This window comes from Thecamonas trahens, assembly GCF_000142905.1.
Source record: "Thecamonas trahens ATCC 50062 unplaced genomic scaffold supercont1.62, whole genome shotgun sequence".
NCBI lineage: Eukaryota > Apusomonadida > Apusomonadidae > Thecamonas > Thecamonas trahens.
The window spans coordinates 104,514-126,822 of record NW_013657618.1 but is presented as its reverse complement, the minus strand read 5'-3'; the positions used below and the strand labels follow the sequence as shown (position 1 = coordinate 126,822).

Genomic DNA, 22,309 nt, shown 5'->3' with positions numbered 1-22,309 from the left:
GGGGGGGGGGGTGCTTTGGCGCGCGATCGCCTCCCGATCATGATCAAGGCGGCTTTTCGCCACTTGCCAGAGAAAGGCCGTGCCGGAGGGTGAAGGGGGGGGGGGGAGGGGGGGGAGGGGGGAAGACTCACTCGGTTTGGCATATGTGGTGGCGATGTAGAAGTCCATCTGGACAACAAGGCATGGGCACCCGTCGAGTCTCCCGCCGTCGTCGTCGTCCAGAGTCTCGTTCACCATGCCGCTGTCGGGCAATCGGACGCTCGTGGTGGACGACTCGAACATTTCGGTCCGTGGGCCAGGCCATGGCGGTGCTGGCTCGCGATCGTCGACAGCTGCCCGTTCACTAAGCGCTGGCTCCTCGGCGTACGAGCGGGTCTTGGCGCCCGGCCCGCGGCTGGCCTCGTCCCACTTTGACAGCAGGCCGAGGATCGATGAGGAGCTCGAGGGTGAGCTCGGCGAGGTCTCGGGCATCGGCCTCGAGAGTGGAAGCGTGGGGGGGGGAGGCGGAAACGGTGGGATGGGCTTGCAGTACGTCATGGCGCCGGAGATCGTGCCTGCGATGCAGACTCAGATGCAGCTGTTGCACGAGCTGATGACAGGGGTCAAGGAGCACCAGACTGCAGCAGCCGAGCAGGCTGCGCGCAAGGACGAGGTCATTGCCGAGTTGCTCGCCCGGGTCGAGAAGCTTGAGAAAGAGTCGCGTGCGTTCAACGACGATCCCGACGCCCATGCAGAGCTGTGGCGCGAGAAGGAGAAGGTCGGGAGCCTCCAGCAGGAGGTGTGGACGCTGCAGGAGTCTGTTCAGGGCATTGAGGCCTCGATTCAGACCATCCACGCACTGCAGGCCCAGACAACAGCGTCGGTCAATACTGCGCTTCAGGCGGCGCTGGAGGCTCAGCGGGCGCCGATGCTCGCCCTGCAGCGCGCCGGAGAGGCGCCGGCGCCGATGCCAGCCGCGACAGCGGCGGCTGATCTCGACGCGCTCGAGCTACGAGTCATGCGCAAGATTGACGAGGTTGCCACAAAGGCGGCGGCAGCAGCGCCGGTCCCAGTTGAAAGCTCGCCCACCCCTGGAGTCTCACCTGGTGACCTCGAAGCGCTGGAGCGGCGAATTCTGCACACCATCGAGGAGAGTGTGGCGGCTATTCAAGCCCCTGCCGCGATCGCCCAGGAGAGCAGCGTGTCGCCGGGTGATCTAGACGCTCTGGAACTCCGGATTCTGCGCAAGGTAGATGCCACAAGCGCAAGCAACGAGGACGCGGTGCGCGATGCCGCGGATGCTGCCGCACGGGCGGTGACCGAACTCCGGGCCGAGCTGGCTGCGGTAGCTGCGGCACGTTCTGTCGATGATAGTCCGGCAGTCCGCGACGAGAGCAGTGGTGGAGGCGTGGATGCCAGCACTTTTGCGGCGCTGGGCGAGCAAGTGGCCGGTTTGCGGTATGCGCTCGAGTCTGTGGAACAGGACGTGGCAAGCCTCAGCGTCGATCGTAACCACGAGCTGGAGCGGGTGCGCTCTCAGCTGATGGAACTTGTAGAGGCCAGGGGTACGAGCAGCGGTGAGAGCAGCGAGAGCGCCATCACGGTCTCACAGTTCAAGACGATGCGGCGAGACCTTGCACAAGTCTACGAGGGGCTCAACAACGCCAAGGAGGAGGCCGTCTCGCACTCGAAAATGGCGAGAAACGACGTGACTGAGCTCCGCGCGTTGGTGACAGAGCTGACAGAGCGAGTCGACGCGGTCGACGCGTCGTCGTCGGCGGCAGTGACAGAGGTTCTCGGCGCGGTGGAGCGGGTACAGGCCGAGGCGCTTGCAGCGCGGGAGGAGGCGAGTGCGGCCCGAGAGACGGCTAGCCGGCTGTCGCCGGACAAGTCCCGTGGGTTCTCTCCCGGCGTGGACGAGGACAATGCCGGCGGCGAGTCGAGCGGCGCGCGGTCACTGCAGCGGCGGGTCAAGGGCGTGGAGAACCGGGTCAAGTCGCTGCGGAGCAGCTCCAAGGAGACTGCGGCAACAGTGGCGGAGCTCGACGATCGGATGGGGACGCTGCGGTCGGATGTGTCGTCGGTTGTCTCGCATGTTGTAGCGCTCAAGGAGCAGATGGATGGCTTGGTGACGCAGTCTTTCCCCGAGGTGTATCAGGATCTCGACGCACTGACAGCGTCGATCGAGGCGCTCGAGGCGTATGTGGAGTCGAACAAGACTTTCAACACCAAAATCCAGGGAACGGTGAACCAGCTGATGGACCGGGTAGTGTTTGGCGGCGAGGGCGGTCACGGCGAAGGCGGTGGGCGCACGAGCGGACCCACGGCAGCTGGACACGTCCAGCGCTGGGTCAACACGGCGTCGACAACCTCGTTTGGCGCGTCAACCAATGCGTCCGGTGTGTACGGTGGTGGACATGAGGGTGATCGGCTTCCGTCGTCGTCGTCATCATCATCGTCGTCGTCGTCGTCGTCCAACTCGCTCGAGTTTCCGCGTGCCGGTGGTGGCGGTGGCGGTGACGACCATTACCAGTATCGGTCCGGGCTAGGGCGGCGGTTCAACGACGATGACGACGACGACGACCTTGGTCGGCCGTTTGGAGGTGGTGGACGAGGTGGCGGCGGTGGCGGGCGGCCGACGTCGTCGTATGGTCGGCGGCCTGGGTCTGCGAGCAGCGGGCACGGCGACCGCGGTGGCGGTGGCGGCGGAGACGGTGGCGGTGGCGGGTACCGGCGGTACGCGAGTGGTGCCGGTGGAAGCTCGCTTGCTGAAACGGCCTCGCAGCTGCACTCGATGAACGAGTCTGTGGAGGACGTGATGCGGTCTGCGGATGTGCTGCTCTCTGCAATTGCCGACCTCAAGAACTCGCCGCGAAAAGGTGGCGAGCGTGTGCCGCTGGCGGTGATGGACCCAAACGTGATGTCGCCAAGCCGGCGACCGGTGCGGAGCATTGTGGAGCCGGCTTCGCCGGAAGGAGCGCCGTCTCCGATTGTGTTTGAGGTCTCTCACGCTAACACCACGGTGCTCACGCACCGACTGGAGATGGAAAGACTTGGGTTTGACGTCGAGCACCTTGCGCAGAAGATGGCGTGCGCGTCGCTTGATATGCAGCGCGAGCTTGTTGCGCTTGCCGGGCGGGTGGCCGAGATGGAGACGAACGTGGGGGTGCTCGGAGCCAACGTCGCCGCCAACAACGGCATCAAGCGCAAGACGGCACAGGTGGTGCGGCTGCTGCAGGGCCAGACGACCGAGCTGTTTGGCGAGCTCAACGCCCGGGTAGACGAGCTCGCCGGCGAGGTCCAGGAGCGAGTGGAGAGCCTTGTGGCGGCAGTCTCGCGAGTCGCCGGTGATGCAGCCAGTGTGACGGCCGTCAAGGAAGCTGCCGAGGCAGCGGCGGCGCAGGTGGACAAGCTCGATAGCTTGGCCAAGGCCATGGCCGTCCGCGTCGACAAGGTGGAGGTTGGGCTCAACGCCGCTGCGGTGGCAGCAGCAGTCGAGGCGCGGATGAACGGGTTCGAGGCCGAGGTCAAATCTGTGGCAAAGATGGTGGAAGAGGTAAGAACTGCTGCCGAAGCGGCTGGGGCTGAGGCCAAGGCTACTGCCGAGGCGGTAGCCGAGGAATCTGTCGCCGGGATCCAGGTGGTGTCTGATGCGGTGGCTGAGGTCAAGGAAGTGGCCAGCGCAGCGGCGGTCGAGGCCAGGGCTGCGACTGAGACGGTGGCCGAGGTCAGGGCGGTTTCCGATGCGGCGGCGGTCGAGGCCAGGGCTGTGACCGAGGCGGTGGCCGAGGTCAGGGCATTGGCCGAGGCATTCACGGCCGAGGCCAACGCTGCGACCGAGGCGGTGGCTGAGGCCAAGGTGGTGGCCAGTACGGCTGCGGCCGAGGCCAACGCTGCGACCAAGGTCGTGACCGAGGTCAAGGCAGTGGCTGACGCATCCGTAGCCGAGGTCAGGGAATTGGCCGAGGCATCCGCGGTCGAGGCCAGGGCTGCGACCGAGGCAGTGGCTGAGGCCAAGGTGGTGGCCAGTACGGCTGCGGCCGAGGCCAACGCTGCGACCAAGGTCGTGGCCGAGGTCAAGGCAGTGGCTGACGCATCCGTGGCCGAGGTCAAGACTGTGGCCGATGCGGCGGCGGTCGAGGCCAGGGCTGCGACCGAGGCAGTGGCCGAGGTCAGGGCTTTGGCCGAGGCATCCGCGGTCGAGGCCAACGCTGCGACCGAGGCGGTGGCCGAGGTCAGGGCATTGGCCGAGGCATTCACGGCCGAGGCCAACGCTGCGACCGAGGCAGTGGCTGAGGCCAAGGTGGTGGCCAGTACGGCTGCGGCCGAGGCCAACGCTGCGACCAAGGTCGTGGCCGAGATCAAGGCAGTGGCTGACGCATCCGTGGCCGAGGTCAAGACTGTGGCCGATGTGGCGGCGGTCGAGGCCAGGGCAGCGACCGAGGCAGTGGCCGAGGTCAGGGCATTGGCCGAGGCATCCACGGCCGAGGCCAACGCTGCGACCAAGGCGGTGGCTGAAGTTCAGGCGGTGGCCGAGGCATCCGTGGCCGAGGTCAAGGCAGTGGCCGAGGCAGCTGCGGCAGAGGTCAAGGCTGCCTTTGGTGCTGTGGCCAATGTCAAGTCCGTAGCTGACGGTGCCGCTGCGCTAGCCGCCAACGCAAGTGCTGCTGCTGAGGAAACACGATCCATCTCCATGGCAACCACCTCTGACCTTGACACCGTGGTGAGCACAGCCCTGTCGACCACATCTGCGCTGGAGGCCGCTGTGGGTGCGCTGTCTGGCAAGATCAGCAAGTTGGAGGCTGCCGTAGACGAAACACGGGAAGCGACGTCCGCCCTCGCGCTCGGCGCATCGGGTGTGGCCGAGACTGACGCTCGGACCATCGCTGCGTCTTTTGAGGCCGTTGTCTCGGAGACCAAGGCCGATGTTGCACACGCCCTTGAGGCCATCGACGGTCTGCGCGTCATTGTGGCAGAGGCCAAGTCTGCTGGCAAGTCCGAGGCTGCCGTCATCGGTGGTGACGTTGCCCGCGCGTTGGCTGTGGCCAACACCACCGCCAAGGTTGTTGCCGAGCTAGAGCACGTCACCGCGGTGGCCCAGCGCGACAGTGAGCGTGCACTCGCCGATGTCGCTGCAGTCGCGGCAACTGTGGCTGCCGCACAAACTGAGAGTGGACGCCTGGCCACGCGCGTGTGCGCTATTGAGGGCCCTGTTGTCGCCAAGCTTGAGGCCGCAGTTGCAACCTTGGCCGCCGAAATGGATGTTCTCGGGAGCCTTGAAGCCCGCGTTGCGAACGGACTGGATGCGCTTAAGGACCTGGTTGAGGCCGAGACCGCCAGCCGCAACGACGCAATCGCCGATGTCGTGGCGGATGTAGAGACGGTCAAGGGCTTGCTGCAGGAAGCTGAAGCTGCCCACAGCAGTGCAGTCGAGGCAGTCATCATTGATGTAGACTCGCTGAAGGCTACCGCTGCCGATAATTGCGATTCGCTCGAATCTGTTGCCGCTGTCGTTGCCTCACATGAGGCTGCAGTTGCTGACATTGAGTCGCTGAAGGCCGCGTTTGCTGACATCGAGTCGGTCAAGGCTGCGGTTGCTGACGTCGAGTCGGTCAAGGATGCGGTTGCTGAAATCGAGTCGCTGAAGGCCGCGTTTGCTGACATCGATGCGCTGAAGGCCGCGTTTGCTGACATCGAGTCGGTCAAGGCTGCGGTTGCTGACGTCGACGCGCTGAAGGCTGCGGTTGCTGACATCGAGTCGGTCAAGGCTGCAGTCGCTGACATCGAGTCGGTCAAGGCTGCGGTTGCTGAAATCGAGTCGCTGAAGGCCGCGTTTGCTGACATCGACGCGCTGAAGGCCGCGTTTGCTGACATCGAGTCGGTCAAGGCTGCAGTCGCTGACATCGAGTCGGTCAAGGCTGCGGTTGCTGAAATCGAGTCGCTGAAGGACATCACCTCTGGAATCGCCTCTCTGGAGGCTGCCAGTCTGGAGAATTCCGAGTTGCTCAGGTCTGTTGCCGATAACGTTTGCTCACTCGAGGCTGCAGTCGCTGACATCGAGTCGGTCAAGGCTGCGGTTGCTGACATCGAGTCGCTGAAGGCCGCGTTTGCTGACATCGAGTCGGTCAAGGCTGCAGTCGCTGACATCGAGTCGGTCAAGGCTGCGGTTGCTGACATCGAGTCGCTGAAGGCCGCGTTTGCTGACATCGACGCGCTGAAGGCCGCGTTTGCTGACATCGAGTCGGTCAAGGCTGCAGTTGCTGACGTCGACGCGCTGAAGGCTGCAGTCGCTGACATCGAGTCGGTCAAGGCTGCGGTTGCTGAAATCGAGTCGCTGAAGGACATCACCTCTGGAATCGCCTCTCTGGAGGCCGCCAGTCTGGAGAATTCCGAGTTGCTCAGGTCTGTTGCCGATAACGTTTGCTCACTCGAGGCTGCAGTCGCTGACATCGAGTCGGTCAAGGCTGCTACTGCTGACAACTGTGAAGCGCTCAAGTCTACTGCCGCCGACATTTTCTCGCTCCAGGCTGCCACCAGCGCCGATATCGAGTCGCTGAAGACTACTACAGCTGGCAACCGCGACCTGCTCAAGTCGGTTGCTGCCGACATCGACTCGCTCCACAGCACAACCACCGCTGACATCGACTCGGTCAGGTCTACCGCCTCCTACAACTGCGAATCGCTCAAGTCGGTCACGGCCGATATTGCCTCGCTGAAGGCCACAGCTACGCGCATCGACTCGCTCCAGGCCGCCGCAGCAGCCGAAATTGACTCACTCGCGTCCGCCCTGGCCTCAGAGTCCGAGTCTGCAAAGCTCCGCGCCGCTGTCACCGCCTCAGAGACCGCAAGGCTTGCACAGCTCGAGGCCGCAGTCGCTGCAGAGTCTGCGAAGCTCGCCAAGCTGGTGGCGGCCGAGCCCGAGCCAGCGAGCCCTTCTGTCGCAGACGCCGAGGCCGTGGCCACCGCCCTTTCCAAGGCCTCGATGGCGCTGTCTGCATCGTCGGCGCTGGGCAACGAGTCTGCACGACTCGCCGATGCGCTCAGCACCTTCGAGAAGCATGTGGCAGTGCGCGACATCAGTATCCTTGCCCGACTCGATGCCGTCGAATCGGCTGTTGAGGCCAAGCTGGCCGACGTCGACGCCAGCCTGCACGCCTTTGAGGTCCGCTTTGACAGCGACGATGAGCCACCTCAGGCTGCCGACATTGTCCGCCGGCTCGATGACGTTGACGCCAAGCTCGCCGCCGCCCTTGCCGCCACCCCCTCGCGCGACGAGCTCATCCAACTAGCCGAGTCGCTCGTCCCGCCGCTCACCTCGCCAGCCCCCGGCTCTGACGCTGAGCGTGTCGACGTCGTTGAGCGGGTCTGCGCCTCACTCGTCAACAAGGTCCAAGCCCTTGACGAGGAAGTTTCCCGCATGGCGCCGACCCTCGTGCTCAACAAGGTTGCCATCCTCTGGGACGAGCGCACCTCGGGCACCACAACCCGTCCAGGGCGCCCCGGCGACATCGCATCGTCCGCCACCTCCCCGGCGGCTCCAGAGGTCACCTTTGACCACCTCTCGCTCTTCCTGCTTCGCCTCAAGAACGTCGAGTCGCTCACCGCAACTCTCGCCGCTAGACTTGGCGTACCCTGTGCCTCCCCGCGACCGGCCATCTACCTCACGGACGACGACATCCTCGCCGGAGCTGCGCAGTAAACACCGATCAGTCGGTTATGGCGGTCGCGGGTGGTAAGAAGACAGCGTTGTCCGCATTGAGGCGCGCCGCATCTTGCACTTTCGACTCTACCTTACAGGGGTATAGGCTGACAGACAGACAGACAGACAGACAGACTCAACAACAGACTGACCGATCCCCACCGACCCACCCACCGACTCAGCGACCGACCCACCCACCCAACCACCCACCGATCGCCCCGCCGACCCGCCGACCCACCGACCCACCGACCGATCGGCGGAGCGATCGGCCGACCGACCGAACGGCGGCGGAGCGACGAACCGAGTGGCCGACGGAGCGACGGCCTGTGGCAGCGGGAGCAGGGGAAGGGGCAAGGGCAAGAGCTGGAGCGGACTTCACGTGACGCGCAAGGCAGCAAGGCAAGAGGGAAGCGGAATGCGGGAGTGTGCAGCATGCCATGAGAGCCATGCACGGGAGGCCTTCTCCAAGGGCCAGTGGAAGAAGGGTGCAGGCACCGCCCGCTGCAAGTCATGCGTCGCCGCAGACAGGCCTGTCTCTGCCGCAGACAGCGAGCTGGGGGCAGGCGCCGGGGTGGGGGCAGGCACCGGGATGGGGGCAGGCACCGGGCCGGTCGGCGACAACGAGCTGCGAGGCAGATGGCAGTGCAGGCAGTGATCCGTTTGCGGCGGCTGACGAGGACAACGACGACGACGGATGGCGAGGCAGATGGCAGTGCAGGCAGTGATCCGTTTGCGGCGGCTGACGAGGACAAGGACGACGACGATAGCCCCTTCGCAGCGGCTGACAACGACGACGACGACAGCCCCTTCGCAGCGGCAGACAACGACGACGACGATAGCCCCTTCGCGGCGGCTGACAACGACGACGACGACAGCCCCTTCGCAGCGGCTGACAACGACGACTTCGCGGCGGCAGACAACGACGACGACGACGACCCGTTTGCGGCGGCTGACAACGACGACGACGACGACCCGTTTGCGGCGGCAGACAAGACGGCCGATGACGAAAGCCCGGTCACTGGCAAGACAGAGCCGGTTTCGGTATCTGGAGCAGGCGAACTGTTTGGCTCGGACGACGACGACGCGTCGGATCCGTTTGCCCATGGCGAGGCGTCCTCCGATGGCGACAGCGGTGCCATGCCGTCGGCGTCGGACGACGAGCCTGCGGCAGCCGAGCCCGAGGAGATCTTTGCCACGGCTGAGGCCGGCGAGCTGTCGCCGGCAGGACGGCCTGGAAGCGGTGGCGATGGTGTGGCTTTTGAGGTGACGGTGACGAACCCGAAGAAGGTCGGCTCGACGGTCAACCCGTACATCTCGTACGAAGTCCACTCGGCGACGAACCTGCCGGGCTACTCGCGGGCGTCCAACTGTGTCGATCGGCGTTTCCGCGATTTTCTGTGGCTCCACGAGTGCCTCGCAAAGGAGGCCAAGGGCACCATTGTGCCGCCGCTGCCTGAGAAGGCCTTTATTGGCCGCTTCCGCGAGCACGTCATCGAGTACCGCCGTGTGTGCCTCGAGCAGTTTCTGCTGCGGGTGGGGACGCACCCGACGCTGCGGAGCTCGCGGGTCCTGCGGGCCTTTTTGGAGGACATCGAGGTGCCGTCGCCCAAGGGCGTCAAGGACGACGTCGTCGCCACCCTTACCTCGTTTGATTACCGCTCGCTGGTCCCGCGATCGACTACCCGCGAGCACGACGGCGCCTACGACGACGTCCTTGCCGCCGCCGCCGCGTCGGATGCTGCGCTTCGTGATCACGCCATCGCCGCGCAGGCGCTCGTGAAAGCCACCCACAAGGAGGCCGACGGTTGGGGCGACTTTTGCAACGCGGCCATGACCATGACCGCTGACTACGAACCGACCGCTACGCCAGTCGAGCTCATGCTCGACGTCATCGCCTCGACGGCGTCGGAAGAGTCGGACCGCCTCGAGCAGCTCGCCGAGCTTGCAGACTCGTACCTATGGATCCCGACCAAGCGCGCCATTCGCGGCCTTCGCGAGATCAAGCGCTCGGTCGACGCCCGCAATGCGGCGTGTGGCGAGTGGTGGGAGCTGGAGGATCGCCTGACCAAGGCCGAGAAGAAGGCTGCCGACTCGGCGTCGTCGTCGGCCGCCGCAGCAGCAGCAGCAGGCGCTGACACCCACGCCACGACCTCGTCGACCCACAAGGAGTATCAGAAGATGGAGGAGATGTCGAACCGGGTGGCTGTTGCCGCCGCTGCCTTTGACGCCTCGGACAACAGGCTCAAGGCCGATCTCGACCTTGTCGCCGTCCAGCGGGTCGAGGACGCCGCAGCCGCTCTCGAGCGCTACGTCAGCATGCGGGTCGAGTGCCACCAGGGCGGACTCGAGCTCTGGCGCCAGGCGCTTGAAGATCTGGTCGAGGCCGCTGCCGATACCCGTGGTCGCGACGCCGGGCGATAAACACGTGCGCTGCAGCAAGGGTCACTGCTTGTGCGAGGCGGAGAACCAGCCAAACTCAGCCGATGCCGGAACGCCGTCAAAGGCCTCGAGATATCGGAGACCGGCATCGAGGTCGATGGCCCGCTCGCGCTTGTCGAGGCCCGGGCGGAGGTTGTTGAGGGTGGTTAGCTGCGCAGCATCGAGATCCGGATTGTCGCGGACGAGGTCCTCGATCCACAGCGCCATGTTGCCGGCCTGGGCGACGAGGAACTCGGCGAGCGAGGCGATGACGCGGGTGACCCGGGCGGCCTTCTTCTGCTTCATGATAAGGACCGAGCCAAAGAAGCCGTCGAGTGCCTCCTTGTCGGCGAGCATGGCTGCAGCCACATTTTCAGTAACAGGCGTCTTGGAGGCGAGGAGGGCGTCGACGTAGGCCTGGACGACAGCAATCTCCTGCCCGATGGCGAGGCGCTCAAAGAAGACCGGGTCGATGCACTCGCGCAGCTCGTCTTCGTAGTAGTAGTCCTCGAGGGTGGCAATGACGGTGGCCATCAGCTGCTCCTCGATCCACTTGCCCTTGGACGAGAAGAACTGGGCCATGACCGGCTTGAGGTCATCAAGAATGAGGCCCGAGAGAACGCTGACGGCCTGGTTGGCGAGCGCAAAGAAGCCAGCGTCGAGCTCATCCAGCGCGTCGAGCTCCTCGTCCCACGGCTCCTCAAGCATGGCGGCGAGCTTGTCCTTGAGCGTTGCCGTGTGGCGCATGCACTTGGATGCGTTGTTGATCTGCTCCAGCGTGTACAGAAAGGCGAGGTCGCCGTCGGCTTCAGAGTCCCGGCGCTGCCAGAGCGACGAGCCGTCGGCGACGGAGACAAGCATGCCTGCGACACGGTCCTGGTAGCGCTTGAGGGCGGTGATGCATTTGACAACGACGTCCCAGAGGAACTTGCCCATCGAGGTGCCCGAGGCGACCTCGATCTGCTCGTTGACCATCTTGAAGAGATGGACCGGCGCGGCGGTGCAGTTGAGGCCAGTGATGTCGCGCTCGGGTGGGGCATTGGTGTTGCGATCGTCGGTGTCAGCGAGGAAGACGTTGTCGACCCACTCGTGGAGACGAGAGGCCATGTGCTCGAGGTACATTCCCATGAGCGGGGCAAACGACTCGACAAGCTGCGGCTCGAGCGAGGTGACGCCGAGGCGAAGCGCCATGTCGGCCTGGTACTCGCGGACCCACGAGATGAAGACCAGGATCTCGGCAGCGGTGAGAGGCGCGGCCGAGGAGAGGGTCATCTCTTCGAGCTTGTTGTAGAGCCGGGTGTGGTACTCGGAGATCCAAAAGTCAAAGACACGGAACTGCGGCGGGAAGCAGGGGCGGACGACGTCGTAGACCTGCTCGAGATCCTCGATGACAAAGGCGCCGGCCTCGAGGACCTCGGCGAGGGTAGAGGTCATGCCAAAGTGGCCCATGAACCGCTCCTCGGCCGCACGATCGAGTGCGTCCATCATGAGGAGGCCGTAGCGGCCGAGCTTGGCCTCAAAGCCAAAGTACTGGACGGCGGTGAGGTCGCCGGCAGCAGCAGCAGCAGCCTCCTCCTTGGAGACGATGATGAGGATGGCAACAAGGAGTTGTGGCATGGAACGAGCCAGCTCGAGCGTCCGGCCAAACAGCTGGCGGATGCGCTTGAGCAGCTTGGCCCGGACCTCGGCAACCTCCTGAAAGTGGATGGCGAGCTGGGCCTGCTCGGCCGGCGAGTCTGCAGCCCGAGCAAGGGCGGTGTCACGGTCGGCCTCGAGCTGGATGAGCTCGGTGTGGACCTCAATAAGCGCATCGTCGTCTTCCAGCAGGTCAAGGAGCTCGACAACCCTCTCTGGGATGGACTGGATGCTGTCGAGCAGATCAAGGGTGGCACGGATGTTGGTGGCAGCCTGCGAGACCGAGGCGACGAGCGGGTACTGGTGGATGAGGGAGGCTGTTGCAGTTGATGTTGCTGATGCGGTTGTGATGCTGCGCAGGGGAGCGGGGGGTAGGTGAGTAGATGGTCGGCCTTCACACCACGGCCGTGACCTCCATGATGACCCTGACCATCGCCCTGACCATCGCCATGATCTCCATGATCTCCATGACTACAACCGACATGATCTCCATGACTACAACCGACATGATCTCCATGATCTCCATCATCTCCATGATCTCCATGACCTCCATGATCTCCATGACCTCCATGATCTCCATGATCTCCATGATCTCCATGATCTCCATGACCATTGCAATGACCATCCCCACCATCCCCACCATCCCACCCCTTCCCCACCATCCCACCCCTTCCCAGCCCTGCCGATCCGTACCTCTTCCGCACCCTGTTCAGATGAGCCCTCCCCTCGCCAGCAGCATTCATGGCCGATCTGGCATCGTTCAGCTGCATGGTGACGACCGAGACCAGTTGGCTCTCCACGGCTGCCAAGGCATGGCCAATGTCCGTCATGTACTCGCCGACCTTGCCCACATGCTCAGCCTCCTGCAAGAGGGCGGCCACACGGACCCGTGCTGCCTCCCGTGCCTCCTCTTGCACACGCTCTCCGCTCACCACAGACGAGTGCATCCGTCGCATGGTCCTTCTGTTCCTAGCCTCACAACAGCAGAAGAGACGAGTGTCCGTCCCCGTCCCTCTCCCTCTCCCTGTCCCTCTCCCTCCCCCCACCCGCCGTAGTGTTGCCCGCCGGCTGCTCGCTTGGAGAAGGCTCCGTCCCTCCACCGGCCGCCGAATCGGCTGCCGACCCACTTGCCCACACACACACACACACACACACACACACACACACACACACACACACACATACACACATACACACACACACACATCGATGCTCGGTATCGCCACGCGAGCATTGATGGTTGTGTCGCCAGTATCGTCAGTGTACAAGTGGGTAGCGATTAAACGCAACCCTACCAGTCGTCGTCCTCGTCCGAATCGAGCCAGTACAGCATGTCGATGTCGGGGACGGAGAGGCCGCGCCGCAGGAGCTCGATCTCGCTCATGAGTGCAGGCTGGTCGGCGGCAATGCAGAACGAGCTCAGCCGGTGTGTCCAGAGCTCGCGCAGATCGTTGTCAAGTACCATGCCGTGCTCGCGCTCCATCGCGCCATAGTAGCTGTGAAGGTCTGTGAAAGACGTGCCAAAGCCGAGCCGGATCTCGTTGTAGAGATTCGGCAGAAACAGCAAGCCGCAGCCGGCAACAGAGACTGCCCTGGCATTGAGCTCAGCCAGCTCGATGGCCATCGGCACTGTCAGCACCCGCCCGTCGAGCACAAACTGATCCAGCCGCCGCACAACTTCTTGCCACTCTCGGTGCGCATCTCGCGACTGGTGCACACCATACGTTGCATGGAGGTGGCTTGCGTTGAGCTGTCGGATCTGTGGCAGGTTCAGCAACAGGTCGTCGATCGTGTTCTCGTGCTGCGTCGCCTCCATGTGGGCCACCCCAAGCCGCTCAAGGCACGGCAGTGCGCCAAGGACAACCAGTCCGTCGCTAGTCACACCCTTGGAGCCCGAGATGTCGAGCTCGACCAGGTGCGGGCAGGCATGAACGAGCGACTTGAGCCAGTCATCGTCAACAACGTCGACCCATGAGATGCGGGCCACGCTTAGCGTGCGAAACAGGCCGACGTGGATCGGCTGGAGCGAGTTCCGGAGCCGCGCCTCGGCAACCAGCTCGGCCACCATCGCCGGCGGAACCGACGGAGATGTCATGACTGTATCCAGCGCATCTTTCACCACCGCCGTCCGTCCCAGCGCCACCAGGCTGCATGGGCCCTTGATCGGCGCGTCGTCCAGGACAAACGTCCGCAGGAGTTTCTTCGCTGTGGCCATCCTGGGGAGCTTCAGTGATGGGTCGTGCACGCTGAGGTCGATCCACGGCACAAGCACCACTCGTCGCCCATCCTCACTCACCACGCCCGCCAGCACGCTCAGCGTCATGTCCTGCGAAAGACCCAGACGGAAGGCCGGTCCCACCCGCCGGAGCTGTGTCAGCTCGGCGTCCAGCACGTAGCACACCATCTCGGTGGCAAAACGCGCCACTACCAGCATGCCGCCGCCGCCGCGCGCCTCCAGTGGCGTCGCTGAGATCGACAGGCACCGGTTAGTCCTGGCGCCGTCATCGCTGAGGCTGCACGCCGCGGCATGCCAGGTCACGCTGATGTCGCCACTCACACTTCGTGTCAGTTCCAACCAGCCAAACGTGGTGTACGCATGGTTGACCGCCACGTTGCCGCCAACAACCGCCACCCGTGAGTCGCCCACACAGACCAGGCTCGGCGCCATAACGGCCTCCGGTAGCTCGGCCACGTGGCGGTGCCAAGTGTGCGTCGTCAGATCAAAGACTGAGATGCTTGTAGTGAGACACAGCGCGTCGTCGTGCCACACCAGCCCACCGGCAATGACCAGACACTCGGCGGCCATCGCCGCGCCGTGCAGCAGTCGAGGCACCGGCGCCTCCCCGTCCATAGCCTCCAGCAGCTGCCACGTCCCCGTCCCCACCTCAAAGACCTCGATCCATGGCGGCGCCGCGTAGCCGTCCGGACTGCCCAGCGGCGCCGACGAGGTGATGCCGCCAATGATATACACTCGCGTTCCGTCGGCCGACAGCACCCCTGCGTGACCATGTCGCGGCGTCGGGATGTACGATCCGCGTGGCGGAACCAGCAGCGACCACGTGTTGCTCTTGAGCTCGCACACCAGTGGCGATGGCAGCGAGGTAAATAGCGGGCTCGACATCGGCAATGGCCTGAACGATGCTACGCCGCCGTACAACAGCGCCCGATCGTCGCCCAAATTGGTCCAGCTCGCGTACGATGAGTTCAGCGGCAGCGGCGAGCCGTTCATGGAAGGCTCCGACCACAACCCCATCCGCCCGCCTCCACCCTCTACAGACTGCGATGAGGACGACGAAGACGACGATGACGATGAGAGAGACCGCGATCGTGTCGGTGTTGATGATCGTGATCGTGATCTTGTCGCCTCGGGCCAGAGCCCGGCCGCAGCCTCCTCTTCCGAATCCGACGAAAGGTCGTGTAACTCCTGTCGCCGTCCACACCCGCCATACGCAGGCAAACAAGCCGATGTGAGTGCTGAGTTAAAGTAGGGGTTTTTCCCTCCAGCAGCATGTCATCCAAAGTGCCCGACACAGGCTGGCGCCATCCGCCGAGCAGACCGCGATGCCTACCTGTAGCGTGTCGTAGATAGAACGTAGCGAGTCCAAACCCGTAGGGGATGGGTAAGACTCTTCTTCCATTATCCTCTGAAAGTTTGGTTGGTGAGTAACGAGAGAAGCGTGTGTGAGAGAGCCTGGAAGTTTGGCCACAGGCAGAGTGTGTCGGTCCGGTCGGTGCGGGCGGTTTCGGTTGGTCGGTCGGTCGGCAGCCGGCAGCCGGCAGCTTGCCGACGCTGCCCGAAACGCGAGGCTGACACCGATGATGATGACGATGATGACGATGATGACGATGATGATGGGAGAAGGGATGGGAGAAGGCAGCAGAGTGGAACGATGTGGGCATGCAGAGGTAAGGGCAGAGGCAAGGGCAGAGGCAAGGGCACAGACAGGGGCAATGAGGACATATGGGGAGAGGGAGGGCGATGTGAGGGAAAACGCAAGAGATGGTTTACGCGTCGGCGTTCTTCTCCGGGGCATCCCGCCAGAGGGCCTTGACGGCCTCTGTGGGACCAGAGCCAAAGAAGGTTGCCTTGAACATGCCTGCGGCCATGAGGCCGGCGACAAAGAGGGCGACGGTCTTTGCGGTCTCCTGGGAGTCCCTGGGGACGTAGTCCTCGACGACACCGACGGTACCGACATAGGCATGGTAGGGAACCGCAGCAGAGAGAACGAGATCAACAGGCATGTTGAGGGCAGAGGGGGAAAGGGCAAGCGCAGCAGGCACAGCCGCAGCAAGAACAAGGCCCGTGTGGTGGAAATATTTGAGCTGACGGAGAGCCGACGAGTCAGCCTTTTGGGCCTTCAGAGCCGCAGCCGTGGGAAAGCCACCGGCGTTGACCTCATTGCCTCCAACTCCGCTCACTCCACCAACCTTGGAAGAAGAGGCTCGAGTGCTCCCGGCAACTCGAACTCCATGCACTGCACACGTCCGCTGAACACTCTGGGCCACTCGCGCAAACATCACACAGCTGGCTGGCGTCAAGTGCCGTCCGACGGCCAGCTCTCGCCAGCCGACGCGTCGTTCCTCGCCCGTCCGCCACTCACCGACCGCCGGCCGACCAACAGACCGCCGGCCGACCAACAGACCGCCGGCCGACCAACAGACCGCCGGCCGACCAACAGACCGCCGGCCGACCAACAGACCGCCGGCCGACCAACAGACCGCCGGCCGCTCGTCGGCTCGTCAACCAATCTTGCGCCGGCCGCTCGTCGGCTCGTCAACCAATCTTGCGACGATACCGCGGGTACGCAGCACGTCTACGTCTGACTGTCAACAAGATTGCCATTACAGGAATCCATCTCCCCCATGTTCATTCTCTTGCATCACGTCGACTCCATGTGGCACAGATGACGGAGAAAGGAGATATGTACGATGCCACGGGCCATGGCACTCATTGCACACACAGCCCACACCAGAACCTCACGCAGGGCAGCCAATATGCCTAAACCGTGGTCGCCGCCGACGTTGTAGTCACTCGCATGGGTGCCACGCCATCATCTGTGCCGGCATCGCCAGCAACAGCACGGGCGGATGAGCGGCGGGAAGTAGCCGTGCCAGCTGCCGCCGGTGGCGGAACAGACAACGGGGTCAACTCGCGGACGTTGGAGACGAGGACGGCCTTCTCATTGCGGGCCATCTTGGAGTTGATGTGGATGTGCTCGACGTTCTCCAGCGGTGTAGCCGTGAGATCGAGCAGAATCGACTTGTCCAACCCGTCCTTCAGCTCCTTCAACGCATCCATAATTGTTTCCCTATCCCTCCGCATCTCCTCGTCCGTGTACGGTGTCTGCAGTCCTTGCGAGCTGTTGCCGCCTCGCCACGCCCACAGCCATGAGTCCACCCACGTGCACACACACACACACACACACACACACACACACACACACACACACACACTCACACACACTCACCACATACAGCTTGTCAAAGGTGGCATTTCCCGCAGCCTCAAGGCGGCTAAGCTGGTCAAGCAAGCTCCCGCGTCCCGTGCTCGACATGCCACTCACTGAGATGCGAGAGAGTGGAGTGGTCGACGTCGACGGACGGCGATGGCCACCGTGATCGTCGACTCATGCCGACGTATGCCGACTCACATCCCGACTCACATCCCGACTCACATCCCGACTCACATCCCGACGCAGGCCGACTCATGCTGATTCATGCGACCACGATCAACGAGTCACAGCCGATCCACGCCGACCACCGCCGTCGTGCCGCATACAGCCGACGATCTGTGCATGTTGGAGTCAGATTGGGCCAGGACACTGGCCGCTACCGATGCTACGCTCTACCATAGTGGCTGTATCATGTAGAACATCGATCGCAAACGGGAGCAAAGATCTCGGCTATCTACCTACCTACGTGCGAGCAGATGTTGCTTCCCACACACCCACCCTCCCCCCACACACACACACAAACATGACCAAGCCCAAGACGAGACATTTGACGAATGCCTCGCGGCAATTCCAAGCGCAGACCTGGCTCTTTGAGCACGACAGGACGACAATGTCGGACGACAGCCGGGCGACATCGATCTAGTAGACATGGGCCACGTTGCGGAAGAGGGTCCAGAAGAGGACATAGGTGAGGAACGACTGCGAGAGAGCAGTGAGATGGTTCCATCCCGAGGCAAAGAAGCCAGCAAAGCCCGAGTTGCCAACCGTCCCGCCACCGACCGCCCGCGGCACCTGCGCCGCCGTCGCCTTGACCACCACAAGCACCGACGCCAGCCCAAACGAGCCGCCCCAGAGCGCAAACCCAGCAGAGCCCGTCAGTCCCAGAATACCTGCCACAGCGCCAAACGTCACCGCAAGGAGCACCCGCCTATGTACACACCCCGCCAACGCCCACCCGTTTGCCCCACGTGAGTCTGAGTCTGTGCCATGGCTACCACTTCCACCACCGACGCCGCCGCAAAGCCTCGACTTCCTCCCCATCCCCGCCCTCCGGCCTCGCAGGAGAAGGCCACTCCTTGCCCTAACCCCCGCTAAATCCCCCGCCAAACATACATATATGTCAAGACCTTCAGGTTCTTCTGCATGGCATCCCCGAGGTACATCTCGTCCACCACATTCACGCTCATTGTGCGTTGTGCAGTCGGCGTCGAGTGCTTCGCTGCGTCAACAACTCGCTCTAGGTCGGACCGCGGCTGATCGCCATCCGATCGCCAACTTCAGGAAAAAGCCGTCATCCACGACAACGTCAACGGCAAGATCACCATCACCACCACCACCACCACCACCACCACCACCACCACCACCACCACCACCACCAACACCATCACCACCACCACCAACAACCACAATCACCTCAGCTCATGTAATGATCACTGATCACACTCGCAACCATTGTCCCTGTCCCCTCCTCCCCTCCTCCTCCTCCCCCCTCCCTCCCTTCCTACTCCCCTCAATCCCTTCAATCCCCGATACCCACTCTCTCCACCACCCCTACATAGATCGGTCCACCCGATCCCCCCTTTGCGTCCCTTGCGCACGCAATGCCCCCCCCCCCCCCCCTCCCCAGCCCCGATGTCTACCACGGCCAGCAACACATGTCGGCTGAGCTGCTTTTCGCCCCCCCCCCCTCCCTCCCGCACTCTATGGACACATCACCCCACTCCACTCCACTCCACTCCACTCCGGCTTGTGTGTGAGGATGTCGTTCAGCGACCTCGAGGGCATGTTTGCCCATCTTGAACGAGCACTCCGTCCGCATGCGCTGCCTGGGGCCGTGGCGACGACAGCGACGGGGAGTGGTGGAGGAAGGGGAGGGAGAGGAAAGTCAACTCCGAAGCAGCAGGGCTCGTCCGTGGCGGGCGGGGCTATAGCCAAGGAGAGTGACACGCATGCAGGTACAGGGACACAAGCTGGGACAGAGGCAAGCGCTGGGGAAAGCGCTGGGCTAAGCGCTGGTGCTGGGCGTACCACAGCAGCTGCTGGCACGGGTACCGCTTCGGGACCTGCTCACTCGACAGGTCACTCGCCTGGTCGGCCGCTCTCGCCGGCTCCGCCAAAGATGGTTGGGCCGGAGAGTGGCAAAGGCGGTGGAGCGGGAGGTGCTTCTGGTGGTACGGCTCCGCAGGCGATGATGGCTCGGCCAGAGACGCCGACGAGAGCGGAGACTCCGACTCCTGGCGAATCAGCAAGCGACTCGTCGGGGCCGAGTCACGAGGAGCTGGAGGCGTGGCAGAATCGGGCGCTCGCTGCAGAGGCCCGCATGTCACGGACGACAGCGCAGTTGAAGCAGCTTCTGGCAGGCGTTCGGGCCGAGCAGTCGGCGGCCAAGGCGACGATTGCCACTCTAACCGAGAACCACAAGCGGGCGGCGAGAGCGCTGGTCGATCTGGCCTCGCAGCGTGATGCTGCTGTGGCCCGCTCGGCCGAGCTGACCGAGAAGCTCCGCGCAGTCGCTACCCAGCTTCTGCACGCCCGCCGCCACGCCGACGGCTCGGCGACGGCTGACGACCGCGTCGCCGCTGCCATGGAACAGGCTAAGACCGAGATTGCTGCCGTCAAGGCCGAGTACGCCTCCAAGTCGCTGGCCCACATTGTCGTGGCCTCGACCTCGGTCGCGCCGTCGGCCCTCGACGACGTCGCCAACCAACCGGTGAGGGTCCTCGAGGCCGTGCTAGCGAGCCTCGGATACGCTGACTCGTGACCGGCGACCACACACTCTGCACGCGCCACGCCCGGGCTACTTTGTGTTTGTTGAATTGAACTACTCTTGCCTCTACTCGACAATCCGGTACACGTACTTGCCGGCGGCCGGATCGCCGGCGGCCGGGTCGTCCGGGTTGATCCGCAGGTAGCGGCTGCGGTGGGCCATCCGGTAGCTGCGGGTGTGGCGGTGCGGGCTTGCGGCGCCGGCCCAGCCCGCGTCGTACGCCCCGTACTTGGCGAGGACGTCCGGGACGTCGACGAGGTAGCCGTCGCGGTCGAGCGGTGGGCCGCGGAAGCGGGTGGCGGATGTGTTCGGGCCGGCCACGCCGTGTGGGTTGCGCACGTCGTGGATCGAGCCAAACGAGCCGACAATGAGTGGGAGGCCGTAGCGGTCGCGCTCGCCGCGGCGGGCGAGCCGGGCCGCCGACGTCCGGTGCGCTGCAAAGTCGACCAGGTCCTGCCGCATTCGCGCCTGCATTGCCGCATACGGCCGGAGCGGGTCTGGCAGCGGCGGGCCAGCGTGTGCGCCGCCACGGCCGGCGTGGGCAGGCATCCCGAGCGCCGCCGCGGCGTAGCCCGGCGGCGGTGGGAGCTCGCTGGTTCCCACCTGCGCCCCGTCGCCGTCGCGCTCGCGGGCTTCGGCCTTGCGCAGCAGCTTGGCCACCCGCTTCTCGGCAGCCTTGACCATCAGAACCTGCTCCTCGTCTGGCGAGAGATCGGCTTGCTCGAGCGCGTGGAGAACGGCCTCCTCCTCGTCGGTCTCCGACTCGGACGCGCCGTCGAAAAACCGATCCTCCGGCCGAACGACCGGGGTCTCGGATGACTCGTCGTCGTCGCTGCCGGCCTTGTGCTTGCGCTTGCCCTTCTTACCCTTGCTCTTGCCCTTGCCCTTGCTCTTGTCCTTGGACTTGCTCTTCTTGGTGACGTTGAGCATGGCGTACGACGGGCCGACCGCGTCCTTGTGGTCGGCCGACAGAATGCGGATAGTGTACTGGACCTTTCCGCGCGGCTTGTCCTTCTTGCCCTTCTTGTTCACCAGCGAGTTCCACTTGCGGTCCCGGCTCGGATCGCGGTACTTGTCGTCGTCGAGATCGTCGACAACCAGCATGCCGAGAAAGTTGTCCTTGGAAAAGGCGTCCTTGTCCATGACGTTCATGGTCAGACTCTTGACCTTTGACTTTGCCTCAAACCGAAAGCGAGCGTTCCAATCAGGATGAATGGTAGCCTTGATGACCTGCGACTGTTCCGACTTCTTGCCGTACTTGACCGTCACATAACCATCGGTCTTGCCTCTCCCTTCTGTGGCCATCAGATTCCGAGCACAGTACACATCGACGACCACCATCTCGCCCTTGTTCGACTTGTCCTTCTTCTTGCCCATTGCGTAGTTTTTTTCTTTTCCGACTCACTTCACTGGCTTGACTCTCTGCCTTGACCTTGGCTCTGGTCTTGGCTATGGGCTTGGGCTTGGCTTTGCTCGGACTCGACTGCCGTGTCACTCTACTTCCGACTGGGTGGGGAAGGAGATAGAGGGGGGGGGGGGTGAAGGGGGAGGAGGGGGGGGGGGGGGGTACACACGCAGGTACTCTTGCTACTTTGCCGGGGATGTGCAACTCGATGCTTCTTGCAAAGGTAAGGTGCCTGTGAGGTGTTGCACTGCGCTACTGAAGCGGCTGCAGGGGTTGGCGGCAGCGGTCCAACGGCCGACTGACCGAGCGAACGACCGAACGAACGAACGAACGAACGAACGAACGAACGAACGAACGAACGAACGAACGAACGAACGAACGAACGAACGTTTAGCCCTTTACGGCACGGAATGGACAATTTTGTCCATCGCAAGCTGCGCTCCGCGACGCGCCACAGACGTCGCAACGTCCATCAATCGCGGTTAAAGAGCAGTACAATGTGTTGATCGCTGCTGTGGTCACTGGTGGGCCACAACAGAAAACAGTCGGCGATGCAGAGATGAACGCCGCTCTCCCGTCCGGCCGCTGTATTCATCTCTGTCATACTCTCCTTCCCCGGTCGTCGGGGTCGTCAAACGACAAGCTCGGCACCGTCCGCGCCCGCCGCTCCTCCGGATCGGCGCCGTACGGCACCTCGCGCGCCTCGCGCATGCTCCCAGGCGTCCGTCACCGCGGCGGCAACTCGGGCATCCTTCAGGCGGGCGATGAATGACCGAACGATTAATCGTTTGCACGTACGAAACGAACAGCGGCCGTCTCAACCATCACCTTGACCACCCTCATCACCACCATCATCACCACCATCACCCTCATCATTACCACCACCACCACGATCGCCATCCCCCCCCATCCCCCCCCATCCCCCCCCACTCCCCCCCCATCTCCCTCCCAAT

General features: G+C 63.7%; 7 protein-coding genes across 7 annotated transcripts; 2 read left to right on the top strand and 5 right to left on the bottom strand.

Annotated features, from left to right (window-relative positions):
- Positions 1-235: 235 nt before the first annotated feature.
- On the top strand, positions 236-10,099 carry AMSG_12375 (uncharacterized protein; the record flags this gene model as incomplete). The annotated part of the gene is made up of 3 exons (XM_013897928.1): positions 236-490; positions 530-7,613; positions 8,397-10,099. The coding sequence occupies 3 exons, from the start codon at positions 236-238 to the stop codon at positions 10,097-10,099; spliced, it is 9,042 nt and encodes a 3,013-aa protein (XP_013753382.1).
- On the bottom strand, positions 10,045-12,758 carry AMSG_10638 (uncharacterized protein). Its single transcript, XM_013897894.1, has 2 exons — positions 12,425-12,758; positions 10,045-12,083 (listed from the first exon to the last, which is right to left on the bottom strand). Exons 1-2 carry the CDS (start codon positions 12,685-12,687, stop codon positions 10,121-10,123), a joined length of 2,226 nt encoding a protein of 741 aa, XP_013753348.1. The 5' UTR covers positions 12,688-12,758; the 3' UTR covers positions 10,045-10,120.
- Positions 12,759-13,022: 264 nt separating this feature from the next.
- On the bottom strand, positions 13,023-14,852 carry AMSG_10637 (uncharacterized protein; the record flags this gene model as incomplete). Its single annotated transcript, XM_013897893.1, has 1 exon — positions 13,023-14,852. One exon carries the CDS (start codon positions 14,850-14,852, stop codon positions 13,023-13,025), a length of 1,830 nt encoding a protein of 609 aa, XP_013753347.1.
- Positions 14,853-15,736: 884 nt separating this feature from the next.
- AMSG_10636 (uncharacterized protein) lies at positions 15,737-17,030 on the bottom strand (the record flags this gene model as incomplete). The annotated part of the gene is made up of 2 exons (XM_013897892.1): positions 15,737-16,159; positions 16,737-17,030. 2 exons carry the CDS (start codon positions 17,028-17,030, stop codon positions 15,737-15,739), a joined length of 717 nt encoding a protein of 238 aa, XP_013753346.1.
- A 689-nt stretch (positions 17,031-17,719) lies between these two features.
- Positions 17,720-18,386, bottom strand: AMSG_10635 (uncharacterized protein). The gene is made up of 2 exons (XM_013897891.1): positions 18,298-18,386; positions 17,720-18,112 (listed from the first exon to the last, which is right to left on the bottom strand). The coding sequence occupies exons 1-2, from the start codon at positions 18,369-18,371 to the stop codon at positions 17,824-17,826; spliced, it is 363 nt and encodes a 120-aa protein (XP_013753345.1). The 5' UTR covers positions 18,372-18,386; the 3' UTR covers positions 17,720-17,823.
- Positions 18,387-18,943: 557 nt separating this feature from the next.
- AMSG_10634 (uncharacterized protein) lies at positions 18,944-20,016 on the top strand (the record flags this gene model as incomplete). Its single annotated transcript, XM_013897890.1, has 2 exons — positions 18,944-19,018; positions 19,391-20,016. The coding sequence occupies 2 exons, from the start codon at positions 18,944-18,946 to the stop codon at positions 19,943-19,945; spliced, it is 630 nt and encodes a 209-aa protein (XP_013753344.1). The 3' UTR covers positions 19,946-20,016.
- AMSG_10633 (uncharacterized protein) lies at positions 19,989-21,328 on the bottom strand (the record flags this gene model as incomplete). Its single annotated transcript, XM_013897889.1, has 2 exons — positions 19,989-21,237; positions 21,271-21,328. 2 exons carry the CDS (start codon positions 21,326-21,328, stop codon positions 20,018-20,020), a joined length of 1,278 nt encoding a protein of 425 aa, XP_013753343.1. The 3' UTR covers positions 19,989-20,017.
- Between the last annotated feature and the right edge of the window lie 981 nt (positions 21,329-22,309).